Here is a 22921-nt window from a genome sequence, read left to right as displayed (position 1 = left end):
CGAAAGTGGAGCAGCTGAGACTGAAACAGGTGCTCACATGGGATGCCGGCATCGTAGGTGGCAGCTTACCCCACTGCACCACGACACTGGCCCCTGCTAAGCACTTGTTTTCTGAGAACTGATGGAGGAGGGACACAGCGCCACCTGTCACGGCATTTGGCAGCATCCTATCCGACCCTCCTTTGTTGATGGCTCATGGTTGCTGTCAAGGAAAAAGTAACTTTTGCCCTGACCTCAAGGTGCCGGGGTCCCTCGGGCTGCGGGAAGAGAGCAGCCCAGGCTGCTGGCGTACCTGACACTGCGGGGGATGCGGTCCCCAGGAGGGCTCTCCCTCTGGTTGGCACTCAGATCTCGCCTCACCCCAATCACCTCCTAAGGCCACCTCCAAATGCCCTGACCGGGACGCGAACATTCAGTGCGGAATGAGAGCTGCACGGCTGATGGAAGCTTCCTTACTCTCCCGCTTTGCGAAACACTCAGAGAGAGACACCGTGTGGGCGGGCCGGCCGTGGGGTGCCCCTGGGGACCCCCCACCCCACACTGGAGCGGCGGCTTGTCCCAGCTCCTCGGCTTCTGATCCGGCCCTCTGCTAGTGCACCTAGGAAAGCAGCAGAAGACGGCCCCAGTGCCCAGGCCTCTGCACCCGCGTGGGAGACCCAGACGGAGTTCCAGGCTCCTGGCTTCAGTCTGGTGCAGCCCAGGCTGTTCGCGGGCATTTGGGGAGTGAACCAGCAACTGGAAGTTTCTCTCCACACCCCCCCCCATCACCACCACGTCCCCCTGTCCTGCTCTGCCTCTCAAGTAGCCAAAAATCAATAAGCCTTTTGAAAACATCTATGGGCATAAGATGCAAAGGGCCAAGCACTCTGCCTTTCTTATCTGCCTCGTTCTTGGTGGTGGAGCCAACCCCGCCAATAGACGAGGGCAGGAAGAAAGCCGCTGAGTGCGCCGCCAGTGTCCAGGCGCCGGGGAGGTGTAGCCGTGCCCGAGACCCTGAGACCCCGAGCCCTCGCCTCCGGAGCTCCGACGGCTTCCGCTTCACCGAGCTGAGCGTCGAGCTGTAGGCAGGGCAGCCTCCTGCTCCTGCCGCCGGAGCGCAGCGCGCTTTGCTGTCCCCCGGAGGTAATCCAGCAGAAGGCAACAATCTGCCACGGCCGCCACAGGCCTGCGGTAAGGAGCGTTCTCCTTCGCCTTGGACCAAACAACGAAGCTTCAGGATTTTCCTTAGTTCAGACTCTTCTGGGCCCAAGCCTCGTCCCCGGCGGCCAGTGCGTCTCACGGGAACTTGCGGGGGAGGCCGGCAGCTACAGAGGGAAGAAGCCCCTGGGGCCGAGGGGGAGCCCCGAGAGCTGCGGCTCCCTCATTGCCAGGGCTGCCTCCTGCTGTCCAACGCAGCGGCCCCGTGGCTTTGGGCGCTGAGCGGGAGACGCAGGGCGCAGGCTGCGTGCGAAGCGCGGCTCTGGGCCCCGCGACCCCCGACAGCCCCCCAGGCGGGATGGAGTTCCCCTCGGGGCCGGGAGGACGCCTTCCCGCCCTGGTCTGGCTCCGCTGCGCGGTCCCCGTCCTTGGTGTGCCCGTGACCTCGCCGAGGGCCGGGCGCTCGTAGCCGCGGTCTCTGGCGGGAGTCGCAGGCCGAACCCACACCGTCGGCATCAGCGAGCCCGTGGACGCCTCAGGAATCTTGTCTGGATCGCCCACCTCTGGGGATACCTAGGAGGGACTGCGGGCCCGGAGCGCTGACGGAGGCAGCTGGGCGGAAGCGGGGAGGGAGAACAGCGGTGACCTCCGGCTGCGCAGAGGGCCCTGGCCAGCCCGTGGGGCTGCCCCGAGGCTTAGCCAGAGCCTGAGTTACTGGGACAACAGCCATCTGTTCAGGGGGCTGGCGCTGTGGTGTAGCATGTTAAGCCTCCACCTGTAGTGCCGGCATCCCGCATGGGTACCAGTTCGAGTCCCGGCTACTTCTTTTCTGATCCAGCTCCCTGCTATGGCCTGGGAGAGCAGTAGAAGATGGCCCAAGTGCTTGGGCCCCTGCACCCAAAGCTCCTGGCTCCCGGCTTAGGCCTGAGGCAGTTGCTTCCATTTGGGGAGTGAACCAGTGGATGGAAGATCTCGCTCTGTCTCTCCCCACCCCCCAATTCTGACTTTCAAATAAATAAACCTTTTTAAAAGAATGTTTGTGTGAGCTCAGCTGACTTGCGCTTAATATCCCTGCACTTCACTGGACGTGCATTCCACAGCGGCGGAAAAAATTAAACGCAGAGCTCCAGGCAGCGATCTGCAGGTGGAGGATTTCTGACAAAGGTGGGTCCGGATGCCGGCAGCTGATGCAGACCATCTGAACCGAGCCGATGGCTGGCTGAGTTGGGTAAGAGGAGCAGAGCCGGGAGCTGGGGCTGGCGGAACCTTGGTAAACCCGAGCTCTCCACAGTTCCTTCCTCTCGCGGACATTTGAAGGCATTCGTCAAAAAGCGCTGGGACCCCTCCGTAGGAAGCTTACCACAGAGCACCGCGTGTCAGCAGTAAGGTGAGGGCCTCCGTCCAGATCACAGCATGCCGCGCCGGCCGCAAGGGGGCACTGTGGCCTGGGAGTTAATTATCTTGCTGTGACAGCTACTGATGCAGGCAGTGTTGTGACCGAGCCGGGCAGGCCGCTGGGACACCGCCTCCGTGTGGGAACGCCTGGGAGCCAGCCCCACCTCCGCTTCTCATCCAGCTTCCTGCTAGTGCACACCCTGGGAGGAGGCAGCAGGTGATGGCTCCAGGGCTTGGGCCCCTGCCACCCCCATGGGAGACCAGGATGGAGTTCCTGGCTCCTGACCTCGGCCTGGCCCAGCTCTGGCTGTTATGGGCCTTCGGGGAGAGAACCGGCAGATGGAAGCTCTCTCTCCATAGTGTGCCTGAGCGAGTGTAACAGAGGAGCCGCACACATTGATAAAACCTGACCACGGTCCTTTGTTGCCGGGGGCGGGGAGCGGGCTCATGCCCTAAAGAACTCTCGACCCAGAAGCTCAAAGCAACAGGGTTTATGAAGGCAAAAACCACAAGGACGAGAGGGGGAACACGTGGTGGCTGGGTCAGGGGGAATACATGGTTGCTAGGGTCAAGCTGACCCAAGGCCTATCGAAACCAATATCAATCTTGACAGCATCAATTACAATCCGAACCTAAAGCATATGTGAAACTCACATCAAGTACAATCCTGACAACACCAATTGCGATCTTAACAATTCCAATTACACTGCTACCATCAATCCAGGTGCAGCCTGTTCCAAGCTTGAGCGATCGTGCTGAGGAGTTCCGAAGTTCTGCGAGCGGGATGCGGGGTACTGTTAGGTCCTAGTTTCAGACCGGAGTCTCATGGCGGCGGGGGGGGGGGGTGCTTTCTCAAGATGGAGCCTCGGGTGCTCTGAGATGGAGTCCCTACTGTCAAGGTGTTGCTGCACTAGCACTGCCTTCCAAATAAATAAATAGAAATGGTATTCAGAACAGATCGGATGCTTTGTATTTAGCTGTTAGAAAGTAATCCTTCCCCAGTGAAGTTTGGATCCTTTTTTTACCTTGACAAAAGAGAATCTTCTATAGAGAAGGCTTTGCCAGGTTTATGTCAACACAGCAGTCTGGGGGCCCATAATTTAAGTGACTTGCAGGGAAACAACAACATTTAAAAAAAAAAGGCAAAACTTGTTCCGAGTTGTGTCCTTGCAGGTTAAAGGGTCCGTTGTTCCTCTCCAGGGCTGATCGTAGCTGTTAGCAGTGGCTGCCCACCAGGGAGTGTGTGTCTGGAGCTGCTCCCCTGGGAGTTACAAAATGCGCCCCAAGCTCTGTTCCCTAGAAGGAAAGCTGGCCTCGCTCCACGTATCCCTGCCCGGTAACTTCAGTACCACGTTAAATAGGGAAATCTTAGCTCCAGCTTAGAAAGAACCACCCTGACAATGTCCTGAGAATAATGTGGTTAAGGAACACACTGTTGTCTACCCATAGCAGCAACCTCAAAAAGTCAAGATGTTAGCCAGCGCCGTGGCTCAACAGGCTAATCCTACGCCTTGCGGTGCCGGCACACCGGGTTCTAGTCGGTTGGGGCGCTGGATTCTGTCCCAGTTGCCCCCCTTCCAGGCCAGCTCTCTGCTGTGGCCCGGGAGTGCAGTGGAGGATGGCCCAAGTGCTTGGGCCCTGCACCCCATGGGAGACCAGGAGAAGCACCTGGCGGCTCCTGCCATCGGATCAAGTGCGGTGCACCAGCCACAGCGCGCAGGCCACGGCGGCCATTGGAGGGTGAACCAATGGCAAAGGAAGACCTTTCTCTCTGTCTCTCTCTCTCACTGTCCACTCTGCCTGTCAAAAAAAAAAAAGTTGGGGGCTGGCATTGTTGCATCCCATAGTGGTGCCGGTTCGAATCCCAGCTGCTCCACTTCCCATCCAGAGCCCCGCTAATGCACTTGGGAAAGCAGTGGAAGATGGCCCAAGTGCATGAGCCCCTGCAATCACATGAGAGACCCAGATGGAGTTTCAAGCTCCTGGCTTTGACCTGGCCCAGCCCCTGCTGTTGAGGCCAATTCAATAAAGATCTCTGTGTATCTCCCCCTCCCTCTCTCTAACTCTTTCAAATAAATAAAATAAGTCTTTAAAAAAACAAAAGTCAAGATGTTCTCAGCTGACTTCCTTCATCCACGAAAAGCCTAACCCTTAACTGCAGTTTCTGTATCTGTGGGGCTCCAACCGCAGTCCCCAGAATTTACAGCGACAGCCGAGAGCTGCCTGCCGGTGGCTCTGCTTCGCCCCCAGGAGAAAGAACCGTCCTCTTGGGGCGGCTGGAAGCGGCCGCCCCACCCCCACCCCAGGGGGAACGTCTTAAGTGGCATCCGGTGGAGAGCACCTGGAGCCACGCACAGGGCGTGCTCCCCACCCACGAGTTAACGCGCGTGCGCCTGCGCTCTGCTGGGCCCTGCGGGTTCCTGGCCGCTCGGCAGTCACCCCGGTAAGTAGGACGACCGTGTATCTCCCCAGGGTCCCTGTGGGTAGTTCTTGTGGATTATGAACGTCGCGCAGTGAGCCCTCTTGGACCGGGGGCTCCCACAGCGCGACACACACGAAATTTGCGATTCCCGATGCAGACGCACAAAATGGGCCCGTCTGGGTGTGGGGCCGCCAGCCGCGTTGTACTCAGTGCTCGGGGCGACACCCATGCTCGCGACAGGGAGGGACGCAGAGGGAACCCAGTGGACAGGCCTGTGGGTGTCAGGAAAGGAAAGCGCGGGCTTTCTCAAGAGGGGCTTGGGCCGGGAGGGGCACAGGTCAGAGCACGGACTGCCGTCCGTGATGAGGATGCGGTCGGAGCCGGTGAGCCTGGCGGTGCAGCAGGTGCCTCCAATACCCAGTGAGAGGACGCCGGAAAGGCTGGTTTTGGCCCAAGGGCTAGCGCATTGTCTTGAGTGCTCCTGTGGGGCTGGGCGTGGCCGCATTGCCAAGCCCACACTAGATGACCGCTCGTGACTGATGGCTTCAGACACCCATGTCCACCCCATCGTGCACCGGGCAATCCCTGGTGCTGAGAGAGGAAAATTTCTGAGCCTGGCTCTTGTAGGTAAAGCCAGGTGATCAAGGGAGAAACTTGGAGAATATGGGTCTGGAAGCCCTAAACCTTAAAATGCTTTAAGATTGGCCCGCGCCACTGCTCACTAGGCTAATCCTCTGCCTTGTGGCGCCGGCACCCCGGGTTCTAGTCCCGGTCGGGGCGCTGGATTCTGTCCCGGTTGCCCCTCTTCCAGGCCAGCTCTCTGCTGTGGCCTGGGAGTGCAGTGGAGGATGGCCCAAGTCCTTGGCCCCTGCACCCCATGGGAGACCAGGAGAAGCTCCTGGCTTCCGATCAGCGCAGTGCACCGGCCACCTCGGCCATTGGGAAGTGAACCAACGGAAAAAGGAAGACCTTTCTCTGTCTCTCTCTCTGACTCTCACTGTCCACTCTGCTTATCTTTGGCCTCTGATGAGATTATGGGCCTTAAATTTTTTTTTTCCTTATTTAAAAGGCTGTGTTAGCGAGAGGGAGAGACAGAGAGAGAGGGAAACAGAAATGCGTACTTCTATCCACTGGTTCACTCCCCAAATGACAGTAACAACCAGGGCTGGGCCAGGTGGAAGCCAGGAGTCCAGAACTCCATCCGGGTCTCCCATGTGGGTGGCAGAGACCCAAATAGTTTTTTTTTTCTTTTCTTTTTTTTTTTGTTTTTTTTTGTTTTTTGACAGGCAGAGTGGACAGTGAGAGAGAGAGACAGAAAGGTCTTCCTTTTGCCGTTGGTTCACCCTCCAATGGCCGCCACGGCTGGTGCACCACGGCCGGCGCACCGCGCTGATCCGATGGCAGGAGCCAGGTGCTTCTCCTGGTCTCCCATGGGGTGCAGGGCCCAAGCACTTGGGCCATCCTTCACTGCACTCCCTGGCCACAGCAGAGAGCTGGCCTGGAAGAGGGGCAACCAGGACAGAATCCGGCGCCCCGACCGGGACTAGAACCCGGTGTGCCGGCACCGCAAGGCAGAGGATTAGCCTAGTGAGCCGCGGCGCCGGCCTAGACCAAATACTTGAGCTGCTTTCCCATGCATATTAGCAAGGAGCTGGCCCATAGCAAGGAACTGGCCCAGAAGCAGAGCAACTGGGACTTGTTTCTTTAAAAATTAAAAAAAAAAAAAATTTAGGGGCTGGCACTGTAGCGTAGCAGGTAAAGCCACCACCTTCAGTGCCGGCATCCCATATTGGTGCCAGTTCTAGTCTTGGCTGCTCTACTTCCAATCCAGTTCTCTGCTATGGCCTGGGAAAGCAGTAGAAGATGGCCCACGTCCTTGGGCCCCTGCACCTGCGTGGGAGAGCCAGAGGAAGCCCCTGGCTTCCAGTTGGTGCAGCTCCAGGTGTTGCGGCCATCTGGGGAATGAACCAGTGGATGGAAGACCTCTCTCTCTCTGCTTCTCCTTCTCTGTGTAACTGACTTTCAAATAAATAAATCTTAAAAACTTTATTTAATGAGTACAAATTTCATAAGTACAACTTTAGGAATATAGTTATTCTTCCCACCCTACCAACCCTCCCACTCCTCCTCCTCCTCCCCCCCTCCCATTTCAAATCCCATTCTCCATTTAGATGCATTTTTCAATTATACACAGAAGACCAACTCTAAAGATTTCAACAATTTGTGCATACACACACAAAATATAAAAATGGGAAAAAGTTTTACAGTTAACTCTCATAATACAACTCATTGAGGACAGAGGTCCTGCATGGGAAGTAAGTGCACAGTGACTCTTGTTAATTTAACAGTTAACACTTATGTATGATGTCAGTGACCACCAGATGCTCTTGACATGAGCTGCCAAGACTATGGAAACCTTTTGAGTCCACAATCTCTATCAGTATTGACAAGGCATAGGAAAGTAGACATTCTCTCCTCCCTTCAGAGGAAAATGCATCCTTCTTTGATGGCCCCTTCTTTCCACTGGGGTCTCACTCAAAAAGATCCTTCATGTAGATCATTTTTGCCACAGTGTCTTGGCTTTCCATGCCTGAAATGCTGTCATGGGCTTTTCAGCCAGACCAGAATGTCTTAAGAGTTGACTCTGAGGTCAGAGTGCTATTTATAGTGATTGTCTTTCTATGAGTCTGCTGTGGACTGCTTCCCATGTTGGAACATTCTCTCCTTTTTAATTCTATGTATTGTTATTCCAGACACTTGGTCTTATTTATATGATCCCTTTAACATTTAGTCCTATCTATATGTTCACTTTAACACTTAAGCTGAGTGGTAATAATGCCATCTTAATGGGATTTGGAGTCCCATGGCAAATTTCGAGCTGTACCCATAGAAGTATGTCCATAGGAATGTATGCAGAACTATACAGCTTCTCCTTTATTCCCACTCTTATTTTTACTGGGATCTATCTTCACTTGACTTTATACACGTGTGATTAATTCCATGTTAAGTAAAGAGTTCAACCAATGGTATTGAAGGAAAAAAAAAAAAAACAAAAAACAAAAAAAACACCTGTTCCTCAGCAGTCAAGACAGGGGCTGATCAAGTCATTGCTTCTCGAAGTGTCATTTTCACTTCTACAGGTTTCCTTTTAGGTGCTCTGTTACCACAGATCAGGGAGAACACATGGTATTTGTCCCTTTGGGACTGGCTTATTTCACTAAGTATGATGTTTTCCAGATTCACCTATTTTGTTACAAATGACAGGATTTCATTTTTTTAACCACTGTGTAGTATTCATGATATACATATCCCATAATTTCTTATCCAGTCTACTGTTGACGGTCATTTAGGTTGATTCCAGGTCTTAGCTATTGTGAATTGAGCTACAATAAGCATTGAGGTGCAGATAGCTCTTTTATTTGCAGATTTCATTTCCCTGGGTAAATTCCCAGGAGTGGGGTGGCTGGGTCGTGTGGTAGGGCCACATTCAGATTTCTGAGGTATCTCCAAACTGTCTTCCACAATGGCTGTACCAGTTTGCATTCCCCCCAACAATGGATTAGGGTTCCTTTTCCCCCCAACATCCTCACCAGCATTTGTTGTCTGTTGATTTCTGTATGAAACCCATTCTAATGGGGGTGAGGTTTCATTGTGGTTTTGGTTTTCATTTCCCTGATGGCTAGTGATCCTGAGCATTTTTTTCATGTGTCTAGACACTGGCCATTTGGATTTCTTTTGAAAAATGTCTAAGTCCTTTGCTCATTTCTTAACTGGGTTGTTTATTTTTTTTTGTTTTTGTTTTTGTGGCATTTCTTGAGCTCTTTATATATTCTGGTTATTAATCCTTTATCAGTTGCATAGTTTGCAAATAATTTCTCCCAAGCTGTTGCAACCAGGACTTGAACCAGTGCTCATATGGGATGCCAGCGCTGCAGGCACCAGCGGAACCTGCTGCACCACAATGTTGGCCCCAATATCATGGATCTTTTTTTCCAGCCCTGCTATGGAATTTTAGAGATGAAGCAACAAACTGTACATAACATCAGTAAACATATAAACAAGGGATTTTTAAGTGATGTTAATTGTGCACTATCTTTTTTTAAGATTTTATTTATTTGAGGCCGGCACCATGGCTCACTAGGCTAATCCTCCACCTGCGGCACCGGCGCACCAGGTTCTAGTCCCAGTTGGGGTGCCGGATTCTGTCCCGGTTGCCCCTCTTCCTGTCCAGCTCTCTGCTGTGGCCAGGGAGTACAGTGGAGGATGGCCCAAGTGCTTGGGCCCTGCACCCCATGGGAGACCAGGAGAAGCACCTGGCTCCTGCCTTCAGATCAGTGTGATGCGCCAGCCATGGCGGCCATTGGAGGGTGAACCAACGGCAAAAGGAAGACCTTTCTCTCTGTCTCTGTCTCTCTCTCTCTGTCCACTCTGCCTGTCAAAAAAAAAAGTTACAGTGAGAGGGAGAGATGGAGAGAAAGTTCTTCCAACCGCTGGTTCACTCCCCAGATGGCCGCAACGGCTGGAGCTGTGCCAATCCGAAGCCAGGAGCCAGGAGCTTCTTCCAGGTCTCCCACGCAGGTGCAGGGGCCCAAGGACTTGGGTCATCTTCTACTGCTTTCCCAGGCCATAGCAGAGAGCTGGATCAGAAGAGGAGCAGCCAGGACTAGAACTGGCGCCCAAATGGGATGCCAGGCGTTAACCTGCTGTGCCACAGCACTGGCCCCTGCGATACCTTTTTAAAAAAAAGTTTAACGCTCTGTAATCACAATGTTGTACATAGCTTGCTTACAATAAATATTTTCTCATTGAATTATCAAAGTAATATAGCAACTGAAGTTGGGCCTTGAAGTCACAGACGGATAGGAGTTTAACTCTGAAACTTACTAGGTTTATGACTTTAGGTAAATGAATCTCTCCAAGCCTTAGTTCTGTCCCTGTAAAATGGGAACACGTACATTGTCTACCACCCAAGAATGGGTACTATGCCTAGTACTGGGTGCATAGTGGCCCTCCAAAGCTGTGCACGTCCTCTGTGGCCAGGGCTATGGATAGGATCCAGTGTGCTCATCTGACCTTACAACAGGGAGCATCCTGGATCCGGAGGTGGGCCCAGCATGATGGCGAGGGTCCTGCAGGTGGAAGGGCAAAGGAGGGTGCGGAGGCTGCAGGTGGCCCCAGACGCTGGGACCGGCCAGGAAATGGGCTCCCTTGAGCCCCCCCGGGGCACGGCCAATCCTGCCGACGCCCTGACTGCAGCCAAGGACGCCCACTATGGACTGCCAGGACCACAACGGAAATTTGTGCTGTGTTAAACAACTAAGTTTGTTGTAATTTGTTACAGTAGTAATGGGAAACTAATTTACATAGTAATTCATCGGCATTAATACATGCTGAATAATTTTCTTTTCAATAAATTGTTTTAAATAGCCCCAGATATGTCAGTCAGGGAGAGCTGAAATAGTGCTAATTGGTGCTATGGTTAGCTACATCAGTTTGAATGATTAGTTTCACAAAATAATTTCTATTGAGATTCCCTCTAGTTTTCTCTTCAATGACTAACAAAAAAAACCCCACAAGCATCTTAGACATGCCTGTAATTATTCCGATGAATGAAAATAATATGGTAAAATGAGCCATCAATCACATTATTAATATAAGAAAATGTTATTCTCTGGAACACTGAAAAATAGCGTGCTCTGAGTTTGTATGACAGCCAATCACTGTATGAAGCTTGACAAAGTAAAAATGCGGCAACTATGCTTCCTATTGATACAAATACAACTTTCACTGAATAAAAACTAATTTTTAAGATTATAAAACATGGGGGCAGCACTGTGGTGCAGCGGGTTAACACCCTGACCTGAAGCACTGGCATCCCTTATGGGCACCAGTTCGAGACCTGGCTGCTCCACTTCCCATCCAGCTCTCTGCTATGGCCTGGGAGAGCAGTAGAAGATGGCCCAAGTCCTTGGGCCCCCACCACCCACATGGGAGACCTGGAAGAGGTCCTGGCTCCTGGCTTCGGATCGACGCAGCTCCAGCCGTTGAGGCCATTTGGAGAGTGAACCAACGGAAGGAAGACCTTTCTGTCTCTTCCTCTCACTATCTGTAGCTCTACCTCTCAAATAAATAAATAAAAATCTTTAAAAAAATATTTTTGAGAGGCAGAGTTACAGAAAGAGGGAGAGACGAAGAGAGCTCTTCCATCTGCTGGTTCACTCCCCTAATAGCTGTAACAGCTGGAGCCAGGAGCTTCTTCCAGGTCTCCCACGTGGGTGCAGGGGCCCAAGCACTTGGGCCATCTTCCACTGCTTTCCCAGGCCACAGCAGAGAGCTGGGTTGGAAGAGGAGCAGCTGGGACTAGAACTGACGCCCATATGGGATGCCGGCCCTTCAGGCCAGGGTGTTAACCCGCTGAGCCACAGTGCCGGCCCCCTTACATCTTAATTTTTTTTTTTTTTTTCAACTAAGTCCCTCACATGGGTGGCAGGGACCTAAGCACTTGACCCAGCACCACATCCCAGGGTCTGCATTAGCTGGGTGCTGAAGTTGGCAGCTGCAGTTGGGTATCAAACATAGGCACTCAGGGTGGGGGAGCTTGTCTCAACCAGCACCTCAACTGTTCAGTCAAATGCCTACCACCCGTACTATTGTGTTAATAGTATGCTATGCGGTAGGCTTGTACCAAAATATTATGTGCACATGTAATAAAAGTTAGTAAAGCCTTACAAATTTATGTAGGTAAGTTTACAGATAAGATAAATTCACTTCTGAAAGACTCAAAGCAACTCAAGGCAAAAGGTAAGAGCCAATTGTGTTTTAGAAAGGTCTTCTAGTTCTGAAACACAGAACATTCCAGCTGTCAGCCAATTCAAAGGAGGGAGACAGTTTTTAGACTTCAGAAGTGATTTTACTAAGTCATGCACTATCTGGCTGTTTTTTTTCTTCAAGATTTATTTACTTGAAAGGCAGAGTTAAGGAGAGGCAGAGGCACAGAGCAAGCTCTTCCACCCCCTGGTTCATCCCCCAAATGGCTAAGATGGCTAAGGCTGGGCCAGGTAAAGCCAGGAGCTTCTTCTGGGTCTCATGTAGGTGCAGGGGCCCAAGCACTTGGGCCATCTTTTGCTGCTTTTCCAGGCACATTAGGGGGGAGCTGGATCAGATGTGGGGCAGCTGGGACTTAAACTGGCATCTACATGGGATGCTGGCCCTGCAGGTGGCAGCTTAACCCGCTACACCACAATGCTGGCCCCTCTAGCCGATTTTCAATGATTGTCAACATCTTTTCTAGAAGATCGATGGAAGATACTGCAACTTTTATTTTGTTTCCAACATGTCAAAATGATAACATCTTAGCAAGACCAGCTATTTAATTCTGTGTATCCAGTGTAAAATAAAAAGGCAGGCCCCTTTTCAAACACACTCAGGATGGCCGCAGCAGAGCGTCCGTCTGGCGAGGCGCTCTGCTGGGTGCGGGGCCCTCCGAGCGCACAGGTCCAGCGCCCGTGAGCTCTGCATGGACGGGAACGCCTTCATGAAGTACCTGGACCTTCAGTGATCTTTGATCCTTCGGTCTGTAGTGTTCGACTAGACATACAGCAGGGATCCCAATGGCTGTTGAATGAAGAGTTGAGTGCTAACCTGTGGTTTTCCAAACCCATGAGAAAGTTACTTGCAGCCAGAACTGTCTTCCTCTGAACAGTCTATTAGATGTACTAAGCAATGGGTTCCTCTAGTCCTGGGTAATTCACATGTCATGTCATGTCCTAGCTTCTTGGGAGCTTGGGTACACATGTGAAGGTTCAACTGGCTCATTCAATGAGTATTGAACAAATGCTCTGTGTCAGGTCCTGTACCAGGGACTGAAGACTGAAGGATAAATAAGCCAGCCCCTGCCCGCCAGGAGCTTACAGTCTAGCGTGAGAACGTCACAGCAGCTCGGAGCCGGAGAGGATGTCCTGGGTGTCTGGCATGGTATCTGCACCACTTTACATTTCCTGCAAATGTGAATCTAAAATTTAGCAGAAAGCACAGTCTGCAAGTAGAAGGTGCAGTGAAATGTAAAAGAAACCCGAATGTTTGCTCTTTAATAGAAAAGCCATGCAACCTGTCTGTATCTGGACAGCTTAGAAAAGCTGCAAGTGCTGCCTAATTTAAAGACTTGGGACCAAATTCAAATTTTAAGTTATTTTATTATCTCTGGATGACACTTTGGTTTCTAGTGACACGTGTACTATATCCACACATACAGGAAGGAGGCTGTCTGTATGGGAAACATGGCCCTTGGGGCTCTGGCTGAAGCCTGTCGCCCTACCACTAATTCATTTACAACTAAAGAGAGCCGCATAAAAGTGATTTGGAGAGTTTTTCATAATTTGCATTATCATTTGAGTAGAAGCTCTTAGGACGTCATTTAGAATTCTCTCCAGGATATAAATTGTAGAACGATCTAGGAGACTGCCCTGCACCTCCAACATGTGCTACTCTCAGCACACAGCTGAGTGGTTACTGACAAAGTCCTCTTGTCCGTGTGGACTTTATTTTCATTTCTCCCCCTGCGCGCTTCCTCTCTCCTTAAAAGCATGAAAGAGCCCTCCGCCAATCGGGGCCTTTGTCGCTGGCACGCTGCGGTCTATCCCGCCACCCGGCGGCGTCTTGGTTGGTAGCAGCTGGCCTAGTTTCAGCCTGGAACTGGGCGCTCGTACTTCCCGGACGGTTGCTGTGACAGTCAAGGGGCGGAAAGCAACCAGGGGGCCGTAGCAGACTGCGTGCCCGGAGTCTGTCCGATCAGACGGAGGCGCTCGGGACGCCCAGCTCGCCACACGGGCACGCGGCAGGTCAGGAGGCGGCAGAGCACGCTGCTTAGCAGATAGAAAACAAGCCCACAGTCCAAGGCAGATGCTGTTCTAGGCCTCGGGCCTGCGGGAAGCACCGGGGACAGGGACTGAGGCGTCGTATGTTACAGCCCGTGCGCGTCACAGCTCAGTAGGGGTCTGCAGTAACACATGACGACTGTGACTCCTCATTGGGAAGAAGTGAGTTACACCGAGTGCACTGGTTAGGCGGCGCGGCACACTTACACTCCTGAAAGACTTGCATCAAAAATAATTCCAAGATTGTGGTTTTGGCACTTACAAAGTTAGTGATCCAAATTCCTGCGTGCCGTCCCCTTCGGGACGTGGCAGGCTGTGGGGAGTGCAGTCTCCCAGCGCTCGGCCCGCTGGTCAGTCGGTGGGGACGACTGTCATCAGCCCCGGCCTTCCAACTACAAGTGTCAGACACGCGGCGCCAGGACCGCGGACTGCGGGCTCCGGGCACGCCCGCCCCACGGTACACGCGCCGGGGGTCACAGCTCTGACAGGCGTGCAGCGTGGTCCCGGCTCCAGAGCCAGGAGCAGGGAGCGTGTGATTTACCGCGTCCTTGCTTGTTTTCCTAAAATTTTTGGTATAGCTGCCTCTTTGATATCCACGACAAAGCAGACGTGTGCTTTGGGCTTCTGAGGGGGGAGAAAAGACCAGACACACATTTTTAACAGACTAAATTAGAGCTGTCTTCTGCTTTACACACTTCATTTTCACAACTAAAAATAAGGAACTATTTATTACATACTTGGCCTTAACTAATACAGCACTGCCATAGACAGACCTTTCTGGAGGAAGCTTTTGAAAACAGAACCACTTATACTACAGTTACCAATGATGTATTACATTACCACTTAGAATACATTCACCAACTTTCGCGAATAAAAACATTTAAAATTTAGAGTAGAAAACACGAGATTCGATTTTCCCTTCGCTGGGAAACGGGGCCTGGACGCGCCAGGGGCTGCCTCCCACCCTCAGGCCTGTGTTTGCTGCGTGCTGGCCGAGGCCCTGGTGATGGGGACGGTGCCTCAGGAGGACAAAGGCTCTCCTGGGGGTTTGCTGGCTGTGTGTGTGTGAAAGTCTCACCTCTGAGGCTTTTTTTTTCCCCCCAGGGATGCTTGCCCTCACTGTCCTTCTGTCTGACAGCTGTTTGTCCTGCTTGTGGCTTTCCGGTTACAAATGGACTTTGATGTGTGTCCTCATCAGCCTTGCAGAGGTTCTTTTACCTGAACCAGAAGGTGAGCCGGGTCTGGAGGTCTAACCCCAAACTTCAGAAGATGCTACACACTTACAAGCCCGAGGACTAACCTTTAACTAAAAGGTGCAATGGTAGAGCAGCAGGCACAAGCTTTGGCCTGCGATAATCCCGGGTTGGAACGCCGCTGCTGCCGCCCACTGCCGACTTAAGGTAAACCACCCAGCCCTCCTAATCCTCCTGCCTCACCTTCCCCCCAAAGCAAGCTGGGGCTCATCCCACTGACTGTGAGGTGTCTGGGAGGAGCAGCAAAGAGTGTAGTTACCTGAAGCACAACTGGTACTCTGTAGCAGTTCAAAGAACCAGTCAGTGGCTGAGTTCAGAGTTGGGCACCACGTGGGGGCAGCATTTGACAGGGAACTCTGGCCAAGGCTGCTACAATTCACGTAGTCTTGCCTATCATCAGATTGTGGTACTTGGTAGCTTATTTTTAATGATGACATCTTTGGATGGATCTACATCCCAAAATGTACTTTAAGTATGTGTTTTTCACATAATTTCTGGCAAGCCTGTTCTTACTGCACTTTGTGGTAATTTTCAATGACCAAAAAATTCCTTTCTTCAACTTCTGTGGTAAAATTATCTAATTCTTAAAACTAGTTTGAAAACCAACAGTGCTCCCAGTGAGAATGTTTATCACCTCTGTGCCTGTATGTGAATGTCTGTTTGGTAGGTCCTACAGAGAAATATCCTTTTTATTCACGTATTTAGGTTGCCGAAGCTTTTCGGTACAATTGAAAACACTTCCCCTGTGTGGCTGGTGTTCTTGGCTCTACCGCATGCTTTCCTTTTTCAACCTGGCCGTTTTCTGGGTACTGTCAGTAATGCGACTTACGGGAGAAGCGCTCACAGCCATGGCTTCTAACAGCACGCTAGGGTAGAAGCTGCCCTGAGCCAGGAATTCGGAGACTGGAGTTCAGCCTCTGGCTCTGCCACCAACTCTGCAGAACGACTTCAGGCCACTCGCTGAACTTCTCACCTGCCAGATAACATGGTCAATTCCTTTTCTGCCTCTAAAACGGCTTTCATTTACTTATCACTACTACTTAAATAATCAAAACACCTTCTGGGACTGTTAAGCACCAGTGGTTACAGAAGTGGTAACTGCTGTTTAAGGGTGGGTTTTTAAACTGATGGAGATCACCCAGAGATTACTTGGGGTTCCTGTTAAGAATACAGACCCCTGTCCTCTCCTTGGGTGAGGCCCAGGCTTGAGCATTTTCTACAAGCTCTTCAGTGATTACAGTGCACCCCCACATTGGAGAACACGGCCTAAGAGAATGCAGCTAAGAGGGCAAGGCTAGTACATGGCTTAAATAACTCCAGATTCTGGAAAATCTCTTCTAAATACAATCCCACTCTTCGTGGAGATTCGAAGAAAGCAGCTTACTCAACAGGGCAGTGGGCCTTGTGCTTGACCCCCGGTCCCCTGCTTGATGCTTTTACTTGCTGCATTCCATAAAACAAAACAAAACCAAAAACACGCTACTTCATATCAGCACTTAGTCTGCCTTGGATGTGGAGACCACCGTGGGTAGGATGGAGTGGAAGGGGACTACAGGAGTCCTCACTGACAGAGCTGAGGTGGCGACACCTGCCCTACAGAAGACAGACGTAAGAGACCGCCGCCTCACTCGTGAGCGCCCTTCACCCCAGCACTAAGTCGCACAGATGCCACCACATCCATGGAGACACTGCGGTAAACTTATCAGTCCTCTTCTGTTCGATGGGAATAACCAAGGCCCGTCGCTTCCACTTTCCCTTCCGACGCTGCTGACGGAACAGAATACCAGTTAAGGACACATGCTAGAGACTCTAAATTCATACAAGTAAAGTGCAGAGAGGCGGTGATATCTCTCCTGGAATCTCACAACAAATCCCTCTCATCGTGAAAAAAACCTGTATAATTTTAACAGGAAACGTAAGACATTGTGTTGCAAGACTATCTAACAATTATGAGAATAATGGCATTATCTATGCTCAGAAATATAGAGCATATATAGAGAAATATAACAGCAAATTTAAAATGCCAAATATACTGATCAATGAAGATGAGATTTCTTTTTCAACAGCCAGCGTGCCAACATCAAACTTCTGGGTTTTATTCAATACTGGGATCACAGGTTGTTTCTCCTAGCCCAATGAACACTCCTGTCAAATGTCCACAATATTCACACCAAAGTGGAAAAGGGAAGGAGGGAGGGAAGAAAAAGACAGGAGCTTAACAAGAGCTACTGTGCAAAATACCCAGAAGAGGTGGAGCCGAGCGGCACAGACGAGCAGGAGCAGAGGAATGGCAAGAGGATGCTGCCGCGCCGCGCCACGCCACCTCGGAGATGCTGATGACCACGCGCTCAGGTCGCGGTGTGTTCGTGGACCCATAAGAACCAGGACCTTGACCCAAACTTAGATCTTCTAAAAGAAAATACTTCACCTAAATTGAAGTAATTTGTAAGTCAGAGACCAGAAGAGTTCCTTGTTTGATGTAAGTTGTGCCTAAAACTTTGGCTGATACAAAGAAACCCGGCCGCTAAGGCACCCTGAGGCAATCTGACAATGCGTCGGAGAGAACTTTGTTGTCAGTACCACGTCGTTGTGAGAGTACAGAGAACGGATCACCCGCAGGGGACTGGCTTCTCTGGGCAAACAGTCAACGAGTTCACTGCACTGTTTGTCAAATCCCAACAAGCGGATCCCGTAGCCATGAGGGGAAGAAATCATTCGCCCGTCTGGGCTGAAGCACAGTTCTTTGATATAGCCCCTGCCCACGTTGGCTTCCTCAATGTAATGAGTCAGTCGTAGAGAGCAGCGTGGTGAGACGGGTCGCACTGGAGCTCCTTCCTGGAATTCATAGACACAGGTCCACTAGGCAGAGAAGACAAATCAAGGTTAGAGACCCACACAGTGCTGAGGAGATCCCTTACTTTTAAAAAGCTCCACAGATCGCCAGTGCCATGGCACCGCTGCAGGAAAGCGATCAGATGAACACTATGCCTTTTCCAACCAGCAGGCTCTGCAGGTCCCTTACCTCCTTAAACCTGACTTACTCTGTGCTATGACGCTTTGAGGCTGCTTGTGACTTCAACAGTGATGCAGTCCCTTTTCTGAGGACAACCACCATTTTGATCTTTAAAATATTCCTGGGGAACATTCAAGCCCTATGGTAACTTTTCCCCTACAGACCTCAAGGCTCTTCTCTCCTTTTAGCCTCTCTAGAGCCAGTGAGATACTTGAACATTCTTGCCTTTCAGAGTGTTGAAAATCATGAAGCCATTTAAGACCCTTCCCCCTAAGAACCCATTTAGATCTTTTCCTTTTCTAGTTTCCCCTGGTTTTTAGGAAGAGATAATTTTAATATTCAATTGGCTTAACAAAACTTCACATTTAGCCATTATAGCTGAACCATCTCAGTCCCACGTTTATTATGTAAGTTTGTTTTGTTTTCTTCCCTCCATTTTTACCTTAAAAACAATTGAGAGGCCTAATTTGAGGTGATCATGGCCCTTTAAAATACTTCCCAGCGGGCCGGCGCCGCGGCTCACTAGGCTAATCCTCCGCCTTGCGGCGCCGGCACACCGGGTTCTAGTCCCAGTCGGGGCGCCGGATTCTATCCCGGTTGCCCCTCTTCCAGGCCAGCCCTCTGCTGTGGCCAGAGAGTGCAGTGGAGGATGGCCCAGGTGCTTGGGCCCTGCACCCCAAGGGAGACCAGGAAAAGCACCTGGCTCCTGGCTCCTGGCATCGGATCAGCGCGGTGCGCCGGCCGCAGCGCGCCAGCTGCGGCGGCCATTAGAGGGTGAACCAACGGCAAAGGAAGACCTTTCTCTCTGTCTCTCTCTCTCTCACTGTCCACTCTGCCTGTCAAAAAAAAAAAAAAAAAAAAATACTTCCCAGCTTCCTAACACTAGGCAGGAAAGGAGTAAGAGTTTGCAAGGGATAAAGATACCAGGAAGCAAAAGAAGTCAGAAAGGTAGGGAAGCCAGGTCTCCAACAGTGTGCACCCTGGAGGGTGGGGACTTGTGTCCAGGGCTAAGGTCTGCACACTTGGCAATGGCAGTCTGGCCCATCTGCCTTGTTGAAGGCGGAGTGCTGCCACCTGTACCTCCTGATCATCGGTGTTGCTTGAGCACCGAAGAAGAGTGGCCCAGCCTTTCGGGTGCAGCTGTAAGGACGTAATGCAGTTTCCACGGTCTCTTTCACCAGGAACTTCAGGGGTTAAGACTTCAAGACTGTTTCGTGGTGAAACTCCTGAGATACAAAAAAAAGGATAGAAGATTCGTGTTATCTGAGGACTAAGACAGCTCATCAGAGCTTTGATTTCTAGCAGGCTCATCCTGGGCTTTCGTTCCTGAGTCTGCCCCTTGTGCTGCCACACGTAAAGAAAGTGGTGCCTCACCAACGATTGTGTGTGTGGATTCTGCGGGTGCAGGCACGGGAAAGGGTATGCCTAGAACTAAGGAATTCAAGGTTCTGCTGAGGAGTCTCCAGCAGCAGACCCCAGTTGATGAGGGGTCCCTTTGATTTGGATCTTCATCTCAGAAAGCCCTTTAAGAAACAGTTATGTGACATGGGAGAAATCAAGAAAGTTAAAAGAACAATTCTCATGTCAGAAACTGGTGTTCTCCAGTCCAGAGAGGGCAGTACTGGGAAACCATGAATATTGCATTCAAGTTGACGACAGCAGCAGGATATTTGGTCCCTCTGATTCACAATGGGGCTACATCCCCAGCTGAAGATGCACTTGACCCTGAGCCTCCTGAACACGCTGGCTTAGCAACACAGTGCGTCATAGGGTGCGGGCTCAACTGCGCTGACTGGGAGCTACTGCTCACTGCCCCTGCCAGCATGAGACAGCATCACACTGCCTAGCAAAGGACCAAAATTCAGAATTCAAAATGCAGTTTCTATGAAGTGCATACAGCTTTCACATCAGAACTGAAAAGTTAGCTGAACCATTCTAAGTTGGGGGCAATGAATACTGTAACAACAGACAGACAATTTTGGAGGTGAGGGAGGACACTTCACACAGAGGCACATCAAAACAAGAGATGCGACACACTGCACATCACACCTCTTCCTGGCGCCTCGACGGTGCCCTTTCTTCCTCCCTAGCCCTGTTGACAGTAACTGCTGTTGGGGATGGAATATGTTCTGGCCTTCAGCCACGTGGAGAACCATTTTCATGGACATTGTAAGGAAGGAGCTTAGAAGCTTAAGAGAAATAGTTCAACTGTGGAAGGAGTTACTTTGAAGGTAAGGAGACCCCTGAGTTTGTGAACCGTTTTGCAAAGAGATCTTAAAAATTCCCTTTACATTACCACACTATTGGAGACGTGTGACGATCCTAATTACACTGTTATGACCAACCTATAACTAAAACAATGACTTCACACATGACAGAACTTTGAACAATTTTAGAGAAAAACTTCTAGTATAAGAATTCTGAAAACCTATAACAAAAACAGAAGACCATTCTATTAAAGCTAAGCAGTGGTTTTCTGGTTGTGTCCCTTGGATGCGTCTCAAGAACTGGCAAAAGGAAGGAACCAAGTGAGAGCTGAAGTCACATGGCGAATACCAGAGGCTCAAGAGCCTCGCTAATCTTGCTTCAACCAGACCTAATTGGGTTTTATTTATTCTGCATCCTTAAGAATTTGCAGCAGATTTCATGTTAAAATATCTTCAGTGCTGAAATGAGTTTGAAAGTCTCTGGAAGGCCAGTGCCGCAGCTCAACAGGCTAATCCTCCGCCTTGCAGTGCCGGCACACTGGGTTCTAGTCCCGGTCGGGGTGCCGGATTCTGTCCCGGTTGCCCCTCTTCCAGGCCAGCTCTCTGCTATGGCCAGGGAGTGCAGTGGAGGATGGCCCAAGTCCTTGGGCCCTGCACCCCATGGGAGACCAGGAGAAGCACCTGGCTCCTGCCTTCCGATCAGCGCGGTGCACCAGCCGTGGCGGCCATTGGAGGGTGAACCAACGGCAAAGGAAGACCTTTCTGTCTCTCTGTCCACTCTGCCTGTCAAAAAAAGTCTCTGGATAAAGCTACTATATCCACCAAAGGGTGGCACAGACCTATTCTAACACCTGAGCAGTACTCAGGATTTCCAACAATTACAACAACTTCGCCTGTAAGCCTCCCCACCCCCCATTTCCCTTTTTGTGTCCACCCTCTAACCTTCCACCTCTCTTCTTAGGCTCCTCAAACAGTATTTCTTCCCTCAATTCCAACTCTCTATAGCATAAAACTGCTATATATTTGTTTTGTGTTCACCACTGGCCAATAACAGGCAAGCATATGAACTATTCTTAAATTAACTTTTTCCCTCATGGATGGCATAGTCACCAATCAATAAACACTTGTTTCTTGATCATTTTGCTGACTTACCATAGCTCACGTAGAAGGGGGAAAAAAAGGTAGATCTGTAGAGACATTTCTACTACAAATCAAAGAAATGTTAAACCTACAGGCATACATCTTTTACATTTAAGGGAAGGACTTTTTTTAAGATTTACTTATTTGAAAGGCAGAGTTAAAGAGAGGCAGAGAAAGGTCTTCCACTGGTTCAGTCCCCAGATGGCTGAAATGGCCATAGCTGTGCTGATCCAAAGCCAGGAGCCAGGAGCTTCTTCCCTGCAGGTACAGGGGCCCAAGGACTTGGGCCATCTTCTGCTTTTCCAGGCCATAGCAGAGCTGGATAGGAAGTGGAGCAGCCAGGACTCTAACCAGCACCTATATGGGATGCTGGCACTGTAGGCAGTGGCTTTACCTGCTATGCCACAGTGCTGGCCCCAGGGAAGGACTTCTTAACCGTTAAGTGAAACATCACAGGCTTCAACACCCAGGGGACAGGGAAAGTCTAGCCATCAGTTGGGTTAGAAAGGGCTGTCCAGACATTTTACTGAGTTGTCAAACAAGAGAACCAGTACCTACCAGGTGAAGCCATCCAGAGAAAACAACTCAGAAGTCTAAGGTTTAGTCCCTGTCCTAAACATCCAGGTACAGACAAGCCTACCTCCGAAAACTGACCAAAAATGAGTCATGTAACCATTAGTACTCGGTGCACCAAGAGGATAAACAGTAAGTGGTGCTGGGCCAGTGCTGTGGTGCAGCGGGTTAAAGCGCTGGCCTAAAGCATCGGCATCCCATATGGGTACCGGTTCTGGTCCCGGCAGCTTCTCTTCCGATCCAGCTCTCTGCTATGGCCTGGGAAAGCAGTGGAAGATGGCCCAAGTTCTTGGGCCTCTGCACCCACATAGGAGACCTGGAAGAGGCTCCTGGCTCCTGACTTCGGCTCAGCACAGTTCTGGCCATTGCAGCCACTTGGGGAGTGAACCAGCAGATGGAAGACCTCTCTTTCTGTCCCTCTCTCTGCAACTCTTTCAAATAAATAAAAATAAATCTTAAAAAAAAATAGTAAATGGTGCAAGGGCTAAGACGAGGATCAGTGTGGAGAGGGCCAGCATGACAGGCAGAATGCATTTCAGCTAGGGGCAGAAGGGCAGAGCATCCAGTTCTGCCAGACTGGCTGGGGGGAAACTGGCAACTACAGACGGGGCCAGACTGCAGCTCATTTTATTCCAATGCTGTCAGGCATTGCAGGGGCAAGGAAATGGAGGAGCAAAAGCCTCCTGGACTTGGGACCAAGTGACTTTCGCTATCATCCTCTCCCAACTAGACCAAATTTGGTCCAGGTGATAAAACCAAAGCTCAAATTCCCTCGAAGATTTAAGCCAAAGCCAGTCAAACCTCAGGGAGAAACCGCCTCATCTCTAATAGCTCCTGTTTGTTTATAGATTAAAACCAACCAAGTAAAGCTCTGCGGTACTGCGGGATTTTATGTGACTTCTCACGTA

At 50.8% G+C, this 22921-nt stretch overlaps 1 protein-coding gene and 1 long non-coding RNA gene across 7 annotated transcripts in view; one reads left to right on the top strand and one right to left on the bottom strand.

The window, feature by feature from the left end:
• Nucleotides 1-4710: 4710 nt before the first annotated feature.
• LOC149128814 (uncharacterized) lies at nt 4711-22912 on the top strand. Of its 5 annotated transcripts, none has more exons than XR_016224405.1 (3): nt 4859-4975; nt 14932-15227; nt 20184-22912. It is a non-coding gene; the product is annotated as an uncharacterized LOC149128814 (long non-coding RNA). The 5 variants fall into 5 exon arrangements; XR_016224404.1 differs by lacking the exon at nt 20184-22912 and adding an exon at nt 15786-16431; XR_016224407.1 differs by lacking the exon at nt 20184-22912 and having other exon boundaries at nt 4711-4975; nt 15026-16431.
• Nucleotides 17132-22921, bottom strand: part of DCAF10 (DDB1 and CUL4 associated factor 10) — a 52249-nt gene continuing 46459 nt past the window's right edge. For both annotated transcript variants that reach the window (XM_008263653.4, XM_051843869.3), the window contains 2 exons: nt 19174-19319; nt 17132-17939 (listed from right to left, as the gene is read on the bottom strand). In XM_008263653.4, coding sequence (XP_008261875.2) covers nt 17571-17939; nt 19174-19319 — 515 coding nt within the window. In that variant the 3' untranslated portion in view covers nt 17132-17570. The remainder of the gene's footprint in view (nt 17940-19173; nt 19320-22921) is intronic.

Source organism: Oryctolagus cuniculus, chromosome 1, assembly GCF_051225735.1.
Source record: "Oryctolagus cuniculus isolate XC-2025 breed Fujian yellow rabbit chromosome 1, ASM5122573v1, whole genome shotgun sequence".
In the NCBI taxonomy this organism is placed as follows: Eukaryota; Metazoa; Chordata; class Mammalia; order Lagomorpha; family Leporidae; genus Oryctolagus; species Oryctolagus cuniculus.
The sequence above is the reverse complement of the archived record's forward strand: the minus strand, read 5'-3'. Positions and strand labels throughout refer to the sequence as shown.